Source organism: Anguilla rostrata, chromosome 5 (assembly GCF_018555375.3).
Source record: "Anguilla rostrata isolate EN2019 chromosome 5, ASM1855537v3, whole genome shotgun sequence".
NCBI lineage: Eukaryota > Metazoa > Chordata > Actinopteri > Anguilliformes > Anguillidae > Anguilla > Anguilla rostrata.
The window spans coordinates 5,094,514-5,110,834 of NC_057937.1; the positions used below are offsets into that span (position 1 = coordinate 5,094,514).

Sequence of the window (16,321 nt, forward strand, 5' to 3'; positions counted from 1 at the left end):
AGTGAAACGCCAGCAGAGTAACTGCTATCAGGATCGGCACTGAAACACCAGCAGAGTAACTGCTATCAGGACCGGCAGTGAAACACCAGCAGAGTAACTGCTATCAGGACCGGCAGTGAAACGCCAGCAGAGTAACTGCTATCAGAACCGGCAGTGAAACGCCAGCAGAGTAACTGCTATCAGGACCGGCAGTGAAACACCAGCAGAGTAACTGCTATCAGAACCGGCACTGAAACGCCAGCAGAGTAACTGCTATCAGGACCGGCAGTGAAACGCCAGCAGAGTAACTGCTATCAGAACCGGCAGTGAAACGCCAGCAGAGTAACTGCTATCAGGACCGGCAGTGAAACGCCAGCAGAGTAACTGCTATCAGAACCGGCACTGAAACGCCAGCAGAGTAACTGCTATCAGAACCGGCACTGAAATGCCAGCAGAGTAACTGCTATCAGAACCGGCAGTGAAACGCCAGCAGAGTAACTGCTATCAGAACCGGCAGTGAAACGCCAGCAGAGTAACTGCTATCAGGACCGGCAGTGAAACGCCAGCAGAGTAACTGCTATCAGAACCGGCACTGAAACGCCAGCAGAGTAACTGCTATCAGAACCGGCACTGAAATGCCAGCAGAGTAACTGCTATCAGAACGGCACTGAAATGCCAGCAGAGTAACTGCTATCAGAACCGGCACTGAAATGCCAGCAGAGTAACTGCTATCAGAACCGGCACTGAAATGCCAGCAGAGTAACTGCTATCAGAACCGGCACTGAAATGCCAGCAGAGTAACTGCTATCAGAACCGGCACTGAAATGCCAGCAGAGTAACTGCTATCAGAACCGGCAGTGAAATGCCAGCAGAGTAACTGCTATCAGAACCGGCAGTGAAACGCCAGCAGAGTAACTGCTATCAGGACCGGCACTGAAATGCCAGCAGAGTAACTGCTATCAGAACCGGCACTGAAACACCAGCAGAGTAACTGCTATCAGAACCGGCACTGAAACACCAGCAGAGTAACTGCTATCAGGACCGGCACTGAAATGCCAGCAGAGTAACTGCTATCAGAACCGGCAGTGAAACGCCAGCAGAGTAACTGCTATCAGGACCGGCACTGAAATGCCAGCAGAGTAACTGCTATCAGAACCGGCAGTGAAACGCCAGCAGAGTAACTGCTATCAGGACCGGCAGTGCGGTTAAGGCCTGCGTTGTCTCAGCGTTGGGGGAACACTAAAATAACAGCGATGGAGAGCCACCATGACTAATGTGGGGCATCAAAGCAGGAACGGGCCGGACGTTGCTTTGATGTTGCTTTGACGTTGCTATGAAGTTGCTTTAACATTGCTTTGATGTTGCTTTGATGTCGCTCTGACGTTACTTTGACGTTGGGCGTCTGAAGGGGGCTCACCTAGGGTGCACAGAATGGCGTCCGGGGTTCCTTTCCCGCCGTCGCTGAGCAGAGACTGCACCTGCCGCAAGCGGGAGCACCTGAGAGAGACGAGGGAGAGGGATTCTCATCAGTCCTGCAAGGGGGCGGGGCCTCGCGAGGGGGCGGGGCCAGGGCACATTTGGGGCATCGTCGCAGGAAGCGGCGCACTGTCCACAACACGCGCCCGCGCCGCACAATGGCGCGATTTAACGGGGCCAGCCGCGGGGCCGGGTCGTACCGAGAGTCACGGACAGTGCCGCCATTGTCACAAGCGTCGGAAAAGAAAAGCGTTCGAAAGAAACTGTCCTGCGAACAGGCTTTCTATTCTCCCGTTCTGAAGCTTGAGAAATGGACTCTCAAACAGTCGTCCCAGCTTCTGTGATTTACGTCAACAACCAACTAATCTCACCTCGGAAAAAGAAAGAAAAAAAAAGACTTATTTGAAAATCTAAGCAGGCCAATCAATCAGCCCAGTCACCAAAGCACAGGAAAATGGAGAGCGAAATGAAGTCATATTTCAAAGGTCACATGACCTGCTCGCTAAGTAACTGCTGGAGACTGGGGCAGAGTATTATAGAAGAGCGTCATTCATCACAAAATGAGGTCATTTCACAAAAATGCCCAGCTCTCATATGTGACGCTTCAGACTGTGGGTGACATTCGAACCCCTGCAGATCCACCTCAGCTCCCGTTTCTGCACACAGTGGGCCTCATTCACGAAACATGCATACCATCAATGTACAGTGCTGTGAGTGTGAGCGAAAAGCGCTATATAAATGAATTATTATTAATATTATTATTATAAATTTGAACCAGGAACCTCTGAGGCAGAAAAGCAGTCACCTAACCATCATAGCAACCGGTCTCCTGAACACACTCGTGAGTGCAGTCGCACCAAATGACCTAAATTCCAAAAACCTGCCCTACCCACAGCAGCACATTTAACTGTCAAGGAAGAGTGCACTTCTTAATCTTAAAGGAATTCCTGTTTTAAAAAAAAAACAAGCCAAGCCAAAAAAAGCTGTGCACGTGAGTGCAGTCCCCACACGTGACTCCAGAGGCCTGTGTCTCCTCGCATCAGGGGGTTGTCTCAGGAAGTGGGAGGGGGGAGGTGGAGGGGGGGTGGAAGTTTTTGTTTTGTGCTTGACAGCGCCTGGCAAAAGCCAAGAATATCTGATTATCAGCGCTCCAGCAAGCAAGCAGGGGTGAGGAAGTGCCATTTTCAGAAGGCCCCCACTTTCTCAGCTGGTGAAGCAGAAGAGAAGGGCTTTCAAACCCCACCCCCACCCCCCCCTTGCTCAATCTCAGCGTGGGACCGCAGAAACATTTTGGCGCTCCAGATGAGTTCCCTAATCCGGCATGCCAAGATTTATTTTTTGGGGCCGAGGTGGGGGGTGGAGAGTGAAGGGGGGGGGGGGGCACAGCTGTTCGGAGGATTGTGGTTCTTTCAGGGTCACAGGATTTCGGGAAAAGGGGGGGGGGGGGGTGAGGGGGTGGCAGAAAGCGGGCGGGGTGCCAGCGTGCCGCTTCTGAAACACGTCTCTGTGCGACAGAGAGCAGAGGCCAGCGGGGGCAGACACCAGCAGGGCAGAGGGGGAACATCACCACGCTGGAGGACGGCCATCATCATCATCATCATCATCATCATCATCTCTACAGCGGTCATGTCATCCTGCACATTCTGTCATTCTGCCTGGTCAGTGCATGACAGTCACAATGCATGTCACTGACCTACAACAGCCAACAACAAAACAAAACCTCATTTGAATACATAACTACAGAGTCTGAGTTATATATATAGTACATGTAATGCCTTTGTACAATTATCATCTTAGCATACAATGGAAGAGAACCCAGGAATTTCAAGAAGTGCAATAAAAATTAACTCCTGTTATTCATGGGGGGGGGGGGGGATTTGGTTATGGTCTGCATTGCGTGCTCTGTTAGTCCGGTCTGACAGGCTGTGGTCATGAAGCTAAACAGACAAAAACAAAGATAGACTGTCTACCAGTTTCAGTTCACAAAACAATAATAACCGATTTACATAGAGCAGGGCTATGAGCCTCCCTCCCTCATTCAATTTCCTCATACGAACGGTCTTAATCTCTGGAAATACATTTCATACGGAGGGAGCAGGGGACGGTTTCCCGAGCTCTGAACTGAGAATTAAAATGAACTAAAGCCTAGTTTCCTATTTAGACAGGCAGATTTATCGGAGTGGAAGTTGAGTGGATTTGCTAACTGACTTAGCCTCCCCAGTAGACCCCCTGTAACTTTGGCTGTGCTCTGAGAAAATTCCACTGCATTGATGACAGATGTGCCTATCTGCCTCTGTACTAAGAGAACACCCCCCCCCCCAACACCAGCCTCATCCCCCCACCCGAAACCCAGCCTTAGCTTCAGCTGTGCATTCATTGCCTCCCAGCCCATGAGCAGATTGCTCACCTACAGCAGGCGGCCGCCATTCTGGCTCAGCGGAGCCAAAATCGCAGCTGTTCTTTCCCGGGTCTCTGTGCACAGCCAGCCATCTTGCGTGCAAGAAACTGGCGCGGCCTGTAACCAAAGTCGCTGCTGCCCCAGTCGAGGCTATGGGGGATAGGGCAAACACAGACGGCCCGTTGCCGCAACAAACTCAGTCATACGCTTTTGTATGTAATCAGTGGGCCGATAGGCCTAATCTTCAATTCACAAGCACGTGCTGCGGTCGAACCCAGCCGGGTTTCCAAGGCAGCTCAAACACACTGGAGCGCAACAGAGCCGGGTTCAGTTTCAGGACCGGGCTGTTTGCTCGGCTCATAGGTGAAACGTGATGCGTCGAACTGAGGAACTAACCCCTGAGATGGCACATGCAGTCCCACTGAAGGATTCTGGGTAAATGTGCAAACATCCACCTTATTTTGGGGGAAATGGACTGGGACCAGGGTGGGAAATGAACATCAGCCACCAGCCAAACAGCAGTAAATTTTACCTGTGGCTGGTAAACTTGTCTACCAAACCGCTAACCACCCAATACTTGAAGTGCCTATTATATTCTAAACATTTAGTTGTCTAGGAAAACAGTGAAATTGGCTGGTGAATTCTGGGATGCACCAGCCACTCTGGCCAGTGGACGAAAAAGTTCGTTTCCTGCTTTGGCTCGGACTGCGACTCCATAGTCATGGTTACTGCACAGAAACGATCAGAAACATGCGGCAATCAACTGCCCTCCTGTTCAAGAATAACGCGGCCCGGCAGTTTCCAAATGGTCTGTCAACAAACACTGTAAAACAGCCGCTAATTTACTGCGCGTGCATGCGAGGAAGGCCTGGTTAGGGTCGCGAGCTGCAGTGACGAATCTGACCCGTAGATCTACCATTCTCGGTTCAATTCCAGAAAAGCATTGGAATGGAAAAGGATAGCGAGTTTAGTACACGTTTGGGAGATTGTAACAGGAGATGTGTTCTACTTCATGCATGGTTGTAGCCCACTAAACCAACTACGCTCCAGCTAGTTTGTTATGTACCTTTCCGAGTATCCACACAATACTGTGAGTATTAGTCCTGCATTATCTGGAAATTTAAGTTTAAACCAGATTATCTTTGTTAGCTTTGTTCAACACGAATAAAGAGTTTGCATCAACAAGGATAAAATATCATAATTGTCATCCGAAATGAAATTGTTATAGAATTCTTATCCGATTCTAACCAACAAAGGTTAGTTCAGTTTCTATTTTAAAGATTCCGTTAATATTTTATGGCGAGCTTCCAAACAAACGTCCTCACATTATCCTAATGAATGACAGAAAAGGGAAGAGGTCAAACTCCTCCCGAGAGAAGTCACAAATCATCGGCTAATTTTAATTGCATGACACCGGCCTAACCCAGGCAATCGTGAATAAAGGGTGTCAGCTTTACGGTTGAACTGGACATTTAATACAGGTAACAGTCCGTGCATCTCATCAAAATCCTAAAGATAAGCCAGGTTCAGACGGAGCTCCCATCACACAAAGGCAGAAAACCCAGGCAAGTCAGAACATGCAGGCTTGATCGCTGGCGCTGTGCCCTGTAATCAGCCGGTAGGACTTCATTCTCGCGGCAGAACTAGGTCAACGTGAACTCCGAAAATCAAATCCAAACGTGCGTGACCGCACTTATGCGCCAACGTGAAATTTTCGGAATTTTGCAAGATGCAACATTATTCGAAAACGATTCGTAAAGGAGCGCTCGCAACATAGACAATAAACATACACACACTTCAGCCAGCCAAGCTCAATGATAGCATAGCGAATGTTACATTGTATCCTCCAGATAGCTCTTATTAAAACACATTCACATATCTGCTGGGTTTGTAGTTGCCAAGGGGGCAATTTGTGAAACCTGTGCCTAGCAGCTAGCTACTGTTATTTCTTCAGCTAACGACCTTTAATCTGGTTAACATTACTTGGCTAAGCGAACTAGCAACCGTTAACGATATAGCCTAGACGATTATCATCGAAATCATATTTGACAACTTATCAAATATTAATTCCGATAGGTATCTGAGGGTTAGAAATCAAAAGACAATGCAAATGTAACAAGCTAGCAAACGTTAGCTGAACCACACACATCGAAGCATTCGAGGATGCTGTGAAAAAAACGGAGCCTTGCAATAATTAGCTAGCGAGCTAATTAAGTTACATAGCACTGGCCAACATCACATTATGACCATATATATGCGCAGATTTTCCATTTTATCATATGTGCGGAGCAATAACTACTCACACGTTTGCCAAATCATTTTATCAGGCTAGCTAGTTATCTAAAAGGGGAAACCTCTATTATCAGCCAGCAAGCTAACGTTAGACATTAGACATTGTTGTATTCTGTTAGGGCAGCTAAATACTGGCTAGGCTAGGCTAACCGTTAAGTAGCTAAGCAAATGACAATGTTAACAGACAGTAGAGTGTTAGCCAGATAGCTAACCTTATGTAGATCATTGGCTGACTTAGCAACCAGAACGACAACAAATGCAGCACAGCTATCTAAGACAATATCGTATGAATAATCTTGCCCTACTTTCAAATATTACTCTGGTCTTCAAAAATAAAGATCATTTTACCCGACGGCAGAGCTCATGCATTGATATTTTCCGTTTTTTCTCCGTATCCCGGCCATGTTCGGCTTTCATACATTCAAAATAACGTTTTCCAACCTCCTGCCAAAAGCCCAACGCAAAATCCCCAAGTATGACAACCGCCTAAACCATACTGAGAAAGTTGGGAGTCTCTAACATTGAGTTTCTTTTTTAACATTAGGTACCCTGACTATTGTCTCGGCAGATAATAATATTTTAAAAATATATTGTACTTTCATCGTCTTGACGCATTTCGTGTTTATTTGATTGCGTCAGCCACTGTGTTATATTCCATAGGAATGTAGTCTTCCCTAAATCGCGAATGGTAAAGTCCTCTAGCGTCCCTTGACAGCGGTCATGCAACTTGAGTGCAATCGCACCGGAAATGCAATTGATTTTATGTTTTGCAGCTTCGTGCTATAATTAACCAGTCAAAAAAAAAAGAATCATTAAACTCAAAACTACCTGCATAATACTAAGCAGACCTACGTCGTTTCTAAAAAATAGTTTATAATCATCTAGTTAGCTATATGACAAGTATATTAATAGAAGATAGCTGGCTTGAATAACGGCACCATATCCAGCATCACAAATAAATCACGTTATTTCCCAACAAGATGGCTTGTGAACGATGTGAATTACTTTTTACATAGTTGCATATTTGGTCAATGCGCTGCCTTCCTCGAGATTTAACTTGGTGATCCCTGGCCAGCTGCAAAATGCATCTTCTGGTAAATGAAGCGGGCGTGAACAGTAAAACGTTTAACCAAAGAAATACATAAGTCTTCTGAGGAGAAAAGGAATGAGGTAATGTAAAACACTAAGAAAGGACTGTTTTTGTTAGCTGACCAGTTTAACACTGTGTCATTGTTACTCTACAAGAGAGCAATACACGTGATCGTAATCAAAACGACAAAAATAGATCTGCACAATAAACATAACATGATAATAACATCACTTCGACTCCCTGTGTTTTTTATTCCTAACGATTTATGAATTGTTGTATGTCTATATTATTGAACCTAGGAAATACACGTTTAGCCGAGGTGCTTTTGGCTTATACATTAGCATATTTATCGTGCACAATTGCTAGATGTTTATTGCATAGGCATTCTGTGCAATTCTTCTGAAAAGCCTGGGTGGGTGAATTTCCTATTTCCGCGTGTCCTTTTCGTCGTCTTTTCAGTTTCATGAGATCAATGTGCAACAGGGAGAAGGAAAATCACGGTTCACAGCGACTTCATGATGATTTGTGTTTAGACAGACAGACAGAAGAGGGTGGAGACCGTCATAATTATGCTTACATTTCACTCAATAACTGTTTACAATACGACCTACAGGCCTATCTATACTGTAATTACAGTATTACACAAATAATTTAGAGTTACGCGGTTTGATGACTGTGGAGGAGAGAGTACGTTAAACTGCTTAAAAATGACATAAAGTAATATTCTACATGATTCGGGTAAGTTGTGGCACTTTTGTAAGGGTTTAAACTGAAGATATCCCATATTCCCGTGTGCGTTCCGTTTCCGGTGCCTAGGGCATGTGCAGACGGCTCACGTGCATGAATGTGGGGCAAACCAACATTCCTTCGAATGTGTTTATGCTGCGCCCTCACCTACTGTTTATCCGTCTTGAGCGCTGCTGCTGCCGTTTTAGTGAGCTCCAAAGAGGTGACCACGCAGCAAAAAATGCATCCAGCTATTGAAACACTCTTCACTGATGAATGTACATGCGCTCATTGAGATGAAACAATCGCAGGACATGATTACAACAACTCCCTCCTTCAACTCTGGGGGGGAACACGAAACCCTGACTAAATGGAAAAGCGTGTAAACAGGAACTGTGTTCTGTACCCCAGTGGCTGGTGAGGTGGGCCTAATAGAGTAAGGAGCAAGCCGGCGATCGGATAGGGGACCCAGAACTTCCTGAGGCTCCCGGTGTTGGACGGCCTCTTTTGTGTCTCTTCCGTCCTGAGGAACTGCCGTCCCACACAATCCTGTGTGTGTGTGTGTGTGTGTGTGCGCCTGGGGCTTTTCCTGCACTGGCCTGAACTACACCCCTGGAATCTTGTTTACTGTGCTCTCTCTCCCTCTTTCCATCTCTCTGCCTCTGTCCTCTCTCTCCCCTCTCCTCTCATTGTCTCTTTTTCTCTCTCTTTATCTCTACCCCTCTCTCTCTCAATGCCTCTCTACTCTCATTCTATCTCTCCCCCTCTCTTTCCCCCTTTTCTCTCTTCCATTCGGTATCTCTCGCTCTCTCTCTCTCTCTCTCTCCTTCCCACCTCTCTCTGCCTTTCTCCCTCTCCCCTGGCTGTGCTGTGCTCTGCTGGTATGTCTGGAAAGTTCACGGTGAGGTGAACGGAATGGATGACACAGCACTGGAGCAGTAAATCCAAAGCGCTCAGATTGGACGGAACCTGGCGTTGCAGTGCTGGGCTCCGATTGGCCGTACGAAGCTCTGGAGTTTTGGAGTGAATCCGGTGTCAAAGTGCTGATGTTGAAACTGAATTTGTGTTAAAGTGCTAAGAAGATGTTGGGAAAGGAGGTCAGTGTGCTGAACAGTGCTTTTACACTTCTGTACTTGTCTGTAAATCTGTCTTGACTGTGGCATGACATCATCACACAGGCATTCTGTCCAGAAGATCAGTGCTTCCCGTGAGGCAGAGTGCGTCATCTGGGTCTACAGAACTCAGTCTCTCTACCGGTGAACTAGTGATTGCTCACCCTTAGCCCACATCCTGCAGTCCACGGACAAGCACAAAACAGGATTTCAAGACTTCCTGAGCTGTGATTTATAGTTTGAAAAAAATAAACTTGGGCCCTGTGACTAAGTGGTTGTCTATTTTCAGTGGAGCGTTTCTTGGTTGTCGGTATTGTCATCTTAGGAAGTTGGCCAATAACTTTTGATTGCTATATTTTGCATCTGAGCTTCATGAAAGCTTTTTTTTTTTTTAAGAACAGCTGACTTGACAGTGTATGACCAACCGTTAAATTAAGGAGTGTTTAGATAAGACGACAACAGTGAATGTTAAGACTTGTTCTGAATTTCTCAATCTGAAAACTCTTGCCTCTTTCCAGACAACATGTTTCATGTACTACTGTTTATTAATTTTAAAACAGAAATTTACAACAGAGCAATAATACAGTATAAAGTATAGTCATTAATTTTTACTTATTCATTCTTAATTAAGCTGTAATAACTGCACCATAATCTAAAATGTTCCCCAACCTACATGTTATATCTGATGAGGCTTGAGTCTGTAACTTAGCAACCCTGTCAGAGGGACTGTAACCTACTGGAAATTTTATGGCCAATCTTACCCTCTCTCTCAAGTTTCAGATTATCTGTCTCTCTCATCCAAACCTAATTAACTGGAGCTCAAACTATGTATTTATAGTGAAAACACTATGCAGTGTACACATCAGGCCACTGGCCAATCTTGGCTGAAGTGGGTGAACTTTTCTGCTACTTTGAACTCAACACTTTCTATACACATTCATGCTGCCACCTAGTTGCGGTTTATTGTATTTATCCTATTGTATTTAGAAGGTCTCATTGAGATGTTTATCTCTTCTTCATGGGTGTCCTGGCCAAGAGGCAACATGTGATAACACATAAACACAGAGGACAAAAGATAAAACACAAAGAAAAAAATCTACACCATATTGTGTCGCGGGAAAGCAGAATTTCAGCCCCATGTCGGGTAAAAAAATCTCTTAACTGCCTCCAAGATCTTCATTCACCACAGCGCTAAAGATAACTGTAATTCTCCCTCTATGTAAACTTCCACATACGTCATCTTTCCACATACAACCATGCTGAGAACTCCAACGACCAAAAAACTGAAATACTTTCAAATCACCATCTTGATAAGTCTGAGAATCACAACAAATAGGCCTGTTGTTTCACACAGGGAATTTGACTGCTTATTTATTTTTATTTTTGAATATGATTTGAGATAAGTACTGTGAATTATGTGATAGAGGCAAAAGTCTTGTAGGAATGTTATCTTGAAGAAAAATATAAAGACATAATATCATAGAACTAATGAATCTGTAAATTTGCGGTACATCACTCAACAGGACACAAGATGGCGCTGTTGAGCAGGGCTGCTTTTATTGTGGTAAATAAGCCATACGTTTTATAGAACGGTGACAAACGAGGTTTGGAATCGTCACTGACTGTGGAGATGAACTGTCTTGAGTTGAACCTGTTTGAATTTAAAATGGCTAACTTTCACCAGTCATAAGGTAACAACAAAACCCGATAAGCATAAAAAAACCTTTCAAATGCTGCAATTACATAAAGATTACATGCGTATTCAGACAAGTTATTTTTTAAAAGTTAAATTGCAAATAAAGGCTCGCTGATTCTGTTAATGTGAGATAAAAGATTTTCCAACTACAGCATTTATTCCTCCGTAAGTGCTTCAACTTCTTGTCCAGATGACGACAGTAAGCAGGACATGGAAGATCCAGGCTGTGCATCACTTGTTTGTAGATGTCACACAATTACATACACATGCATACAAGCACACACACACACACACACATGCGCACACTCTTCCATGTAAAAAGCATGGTGGGGGGGGGGGGTGTGGAGCTCTTCTCCCTCAGGGGTTATATGTTTGTTTCATTGAGCAGCAGAACTCATGTGCATACTGTTGCACTCTTTCAGACAAGTCCACCTCTCTTTCTATACCATACCCTGTTTTTGGTGTTTCCTCCTCAGTCTGAAATGCCCAGGTGTAATTTAAAGCCCATCACGTTGCTTTGATGTGCTCAGTAAATTGACAGTGTGTCTCGCTCTAGAACACTTTGCAATTCAAGGTATTTTTGGTTGGCGCATTTAGCCAAGCTGACTGAGACAAAACACCTTTAACGTCGTGAGAAAACACCTCAGGAGCTAATGATAGACAGAGTTCCAATCAAATCAGGTGTCGTCAAGGCGCACGGCGCAAGATGTGGAAAAACAGTTCATAGGAAAAGGTCAGCAAACCCTGTTTGTGGTTTGATTGCAAATCCTTAGGGCCCGATATACCAAGACATTTTTTAAGACATACAAAACTTTTTAGCACACTCAAAACCAATGACATGTCCAAACATTTAACAAGCGCTGAAGGTCTTAACAAATCAGGACCTTAGTTGCCAACTGCCTTATTTAAATTATGTATACTATGCTGTCGTCCGGCCCGTGTGAATACCCCGTGACGGTCAGACAAGAACTAATTTCAAACGAGACTGAAACTCTACCACTCACCTCCCACTAGTTCAGCTCACGTACCTACAGAAATGTTATGACTGCAGATTTGTATTAGTTGTCCATCAGTTGCGAGCTTTGGACTTTAAGGTTCTGAGAGATAGGTGAGCTCTGTAATCAATTCGTAAGAATCGCAGAGAAAGCCCCATCAGCTAGGTGATCATTCTAAATCGCGGCAAGTTATGCGCGAGATCGGCGAACCTCGGCAAACGGCTCAATTCGCTTGCTCGTGATGAGCAGCGCATTAGGCTTCCTCGAATGTGCAATTAAAATAAATGACGCTCTGCTCCTCAGGTTGACTTCAGCCGCGCCGCTTTGCTACACCAATTAACCAGGTGACACGCAACTGAATGTGTGCACTAGGGAAATTTAACAGGGCGACTGGAAGAGGGCTCCTATCTGATGAAAGGATAATTAATTCAGAGGCTCATTAGTGAATCTTTCCAATAATTAGAGAATTCATCGAGCTCTTTTAAAAGTAAAAAAAAAAAAAAAAAAAACTCAAAATACCTGCGAGGGTTCTATCGTTAAAAGTTTAGATGCAGTGGCCTCACTGGCCCGCTACTCAGTAAATTACTTTGACAAAGTATTGGCAGCTTTGCACCCGCGCGCTGGAGGCAGAAATCAATTCAGCTGATGCACGGCATCAGATTTATAGGGGAGGGTGCTCTCTTCTTCTGCTTCAAAAAGCAATTTTCTTGAGCTACAATGGACTGTATGTCTTGACAATGAAACTATTCAATGGGTGATAGGGCACCTGGTTCAAACTTCAGAAGATAGGCCTTACCTGGAGACTGGTACATAATATGTGTAGTGCTGGTAGAACTCCATGGCCACTGCATTAAAGATGACATCATGACCAGGACATCAATCCCCCCTAAAAGCGAACAGTTACTTTGCTATGTGAGTATTGAAAGGGCCTACATCAAAAGCTAGTGCCAATATATTTCATATTTATAATGAACAAAAACATGATAGGAATGTATAAGAAACTCAGGGCAGCATCCCAGGTGGTGGGCCCATAGCCTATCACAAACCAAACAGTCTGTAAGACAACCCAAATGCGAAAACAGGTTCTCGTAAGATAAGGCCCAAGCAAAACAGATTACCAGAGCCTTATCTTGTATTAACACTGCCTGGAAACCTGGCCGGACATCACAAATCGCTGAAACGGGGCATTCGTGTAACAGTTCCGTTAGATGATCTTACTTCAGTCTTTTTTTTGTTTTTGTTATCGTGACTTATGTAATTTAACTTGATTGCCTTATCCAACAAACCACCTGTCAAGACGTAGCTCAACACTGGAGGCAATTCAAGGACCAGTGCCTTGGATTACATTAGTACATGACAGCGGCATGCTCGCGATGTTAATTATCAAGTTCAAAGGCTTTATGAGGCAGATCACCGCTGTGACCGGGGTTCAGTATGTTCAACTCCTGTTATAAATTATAACGCTGTACTAAAACCTGACAGAACCCATCCAAAAAATCTCGCGCACTTTTCTTTTCCAGATGCTGACTGACGTCAGGCAACGACTAGGCAGAACTTCAAGACTGGCCTACCACGGCGGTCTACGTAAATTTGATTCAAGTCCCAATATTTACACACAGTCAATGTCCTTACATTCTGTTAATCGTTTGAGCTCCCAATTTCCGAAATAATCTTTCATCTCGACATTGTTATTTTGGTGGGCGAGCAGTTGTATCAGTTTTCTAACTATTAAAAAAAAAACAATTAACATCGTTCTTTACACTTCTATAAATACGTTCTTGTGTAGCCTAAATAAAAACACGATCATTTACACCGCAAATCACTAAACATTAAATAACAGAGATTTCACGTCGCCGGTGGGACTGAATTTCAACTTTAGTGAAAATGGTCTATATGTAATCTCACGTTGTGAACACTTCTTGGTTCTGTAAACGGCCCCAGCAAAATTAAATCCCCCGCGCTGCAGCTCAGAGTCCTGCGGCTCGTCCCCTTTCCGCGCTCCCGCTGATTTAGACGTCATTTCCAGGTGTCAGTATGCTCGAAGCTGTTGAGGATTAAGGAGAATGTGAACGAGGTTGCAAGAAAACTAGTCCCGCGGAGAGATCTGGACCACCGAACGGGAACCGGGAGAGCTGTCCGAAATTCCTGGGAACTTGGAGCACCACGGTACAAATGATTACATCTTAAGTCTGTCGACCAGGATCGAAGAAAGTGGGTCTATTTTTGTTGCGAATTGAACGCGAACATTATAGAGTACGGTGTGCTAAGGATTTTTTTTTTTTTTGGGTAACTGAAGCAAGAATCTAGAAGGGACTACACAAAGACGAAACGCCGCTTGTGAATTATTGCGAGGATGGACGGTGAGATGCAGCGGGCCTTTGGTCGGAGCGCGAGCCGCGGTGTGTCCCCCCGAAGTCCGCCCGGCTCGGCGCTGCAAAGCCTGCTCTTGATGATCGCGGCTTTGGTCTTGCTTGGTCAGCCGTCCGCCGCGAAGGCGAAGGAATGCGACAGAGTGTGTCTGAACGGGCAGTGCAACCCCGCCACCGGCAACTGTTTGTGCGATCCCGGTTGGGCTGGGGAGCAGTGCCAACACTGCGGGGGACGATTCAGGTAAGATGCCACAATTACGTGAATAGCAGTTTTTGCCTACTGAGTTTCCTATAATCCAGTCGCTTCAAAAGCACCGCTTACTTGCAACAATGTTTCCGCAGACAGAATTGACTAGGGATTGGTTCTTCCTCTCTTGCAGGACCTTAATTCAACTGATGAACAAGTTGTCTAAAATTATTAACAAGCAAGCAATCGTTGTTTTCACGTATTTGGCTTGCAAACAAGTAACCCAACTGTCACATCGTGATAGCAGGTTACCAGCGAGCTGTACGTCTCTCTAAAATCTAAAACAAAAATGATTCCCCATATATCGCTGGGCTGCTTGTGCCTAATCTATATGTAACCAATTCCATGGCTGGGAAACAATGTAATTTAGGATTCATTTTGGACGTACCAGATTTGCTCGTGCGGCAATCTTACTGTAGCATAGCCTATATAGGCTAGGCTACTACTCTCACGGCTTCCGATGTCCGTCACTTGGGACTGTTTTCTATGCTAATGCTAGCATGGATTTGTTCCCTATCTTTGCTTCGTCGTCAAAATCGTTTGAAGGAAAGGCGGCGTATGTTGCCAAAGTGCATGGGATTGAACCGAATTTGACCGTTTTACAATCGTCCATCACGCGGGCATGATGGACGATTTTGGCAGAATTCATTATCTTGGACTCTGGGAGATCGGGAAACTATAGCATTAAAAGTAGCACTTAAGGCTATATCTTTTAGACCTAAATTATGGTAGGAAGTAGAAATGTAATAAAAACACCTGGTTCATCCCCATAAAAAGTAAAAAGTTAGTCAACAACAATAATTTAAGGTGACGTCGAGACCATAATGAGGGGGTGATGTTGTGAAACGGTTGCTTATTTAAGCGGAGTATAGGATTTACCTCCAGGGCTTTTATAAAAAGCTGTCAAAACTGAAGAAAATAGCCTGCTCTTGTTTATGTGAACCACCGTGTTTTTAAAAAGGAGTATGAGCAAATAGACGCATGGGTAAATCCACCATCATCTTATCTTCAGACGTTGGTTTATCCCACCCATTCGTGATTTACATTGATTGTGGTGTTAATTCGGCGTGAATATGTGCTTATAAACCGCAAATATTTACACACGCAGGCGAATATGTGTTCTTTGTGTGCGTTAAGTTCTCACTGGTGCCCATGGTGATACAGCGGCAGCCGTAGTCTCGCCGCGACCGTTAGGGACATTGATCTAATGAAGGAAATTAGTTTGGTTTGTCCGTTAAAAGGAGTGGACAGAATGCTGTTTCAGAGCTAATGGCTCAGCGGTGCAGTGTAGCCGCATCACATGCTGAAGACTGAGCTTGTTTTGTTGCAGGGATGCACACGTGTCCTATGTCGTGGCTTTTATTTTATTTAATAAGCTGTACAAGACTAGCGCTTTTCATTCATAATTCCAGGGGTCCCAGAGTTCCTCTGCTCCTTGCCACTGCTTGCGTAGTTAAGAGAGACAGGGCCTGTTTGCCTCGAAGTGGAAAAGGCCTGTGAGTGTGTGTGTGTGTGTGTGTGTCTGTCTGTGTGTGGATTGTGCTCACAGTTGTCAGTACCAAGGTAGAGGGATACTCAGGACACACACGCTCACGCATGCACACACACACACACACACACACACACACACACACACACACTTTCACTCACTCACATACATACGCACTGTTTCTCTCTCTCTCTCTCACACACACCCACATGTATATTGCAGCAAAAAGAGCTTGTGTGGGAGAAAGCCAGCTTATTGTCTGGTAATGTAAGGTCAGGGCTGTTTTTTATTGAGAGAGTGAGAGAGAGAGACTGCTCTCTGCTGCTTGCAGTTTTCATATCAGTAATGGGGCCTAATCCTCGTCCTCTTCCTTGTTTTTTCGTCGCTCTGGGGCCGGTCCCATTTGCTTTGATCGGGCCCTGCATGCCGCGGCGATGGACGGGGAACAGGCG

At 45.0% G+C, this 16,321-nt stretch overlaps 2 protein-coding genes across 2 annotated transcripts in view; one reads left to right on the forward strand and one right to left on the reverse strand.

Moving 5' to 3' along the window:
- Positions 1-6,648, reverse strand: part of dnaaf9 (dynein axonemal assembly factor 9) — a 37,523-nt gene extending 30,875 nt beyond the window's left edge. The window contains exons 1-2 of the mRNA XM_064334723.1: positions 6,494-6,648; positions 1,397-1,476 (exon numbers count right to left, since the gene is read on the reverse strand). Of these exons, the coding sequence (XP_064190793.1) occupies positions 1,397-1,476; positions 6,494-6,549 (136 nt within the window). The 5' untranslated portion in view covers positions 6,550-6,648. The remainder of the gene's footprint in view (positions 1-1,396; positions 1,477-6,493) is intronic.
- A 5,649-nt stretch (positions 6,649-12,297) lies between these two features.
- The window catches only part of LOC135254507 (attractin-like), a 76,911-nt gene continuing 72,887 nt past the window's right edge, over positions 12,298-16,321 (forward strand). The window contains exons 1-2 of the mRNA XM_064334717.1: positions 12,298-12,676; positions 13,285-14,374. Of these exons, the coding sequence (XP_064190787.1) occupies positions 14,118-14,374 (257 nt within the window). The 5' untranslated portion in view covers positions 12,298-12,676; positions 13,285-14,117. The remainder of the gene's footprint in view (positions 12,677-13,284; positions 14,375-16,321) is intronic.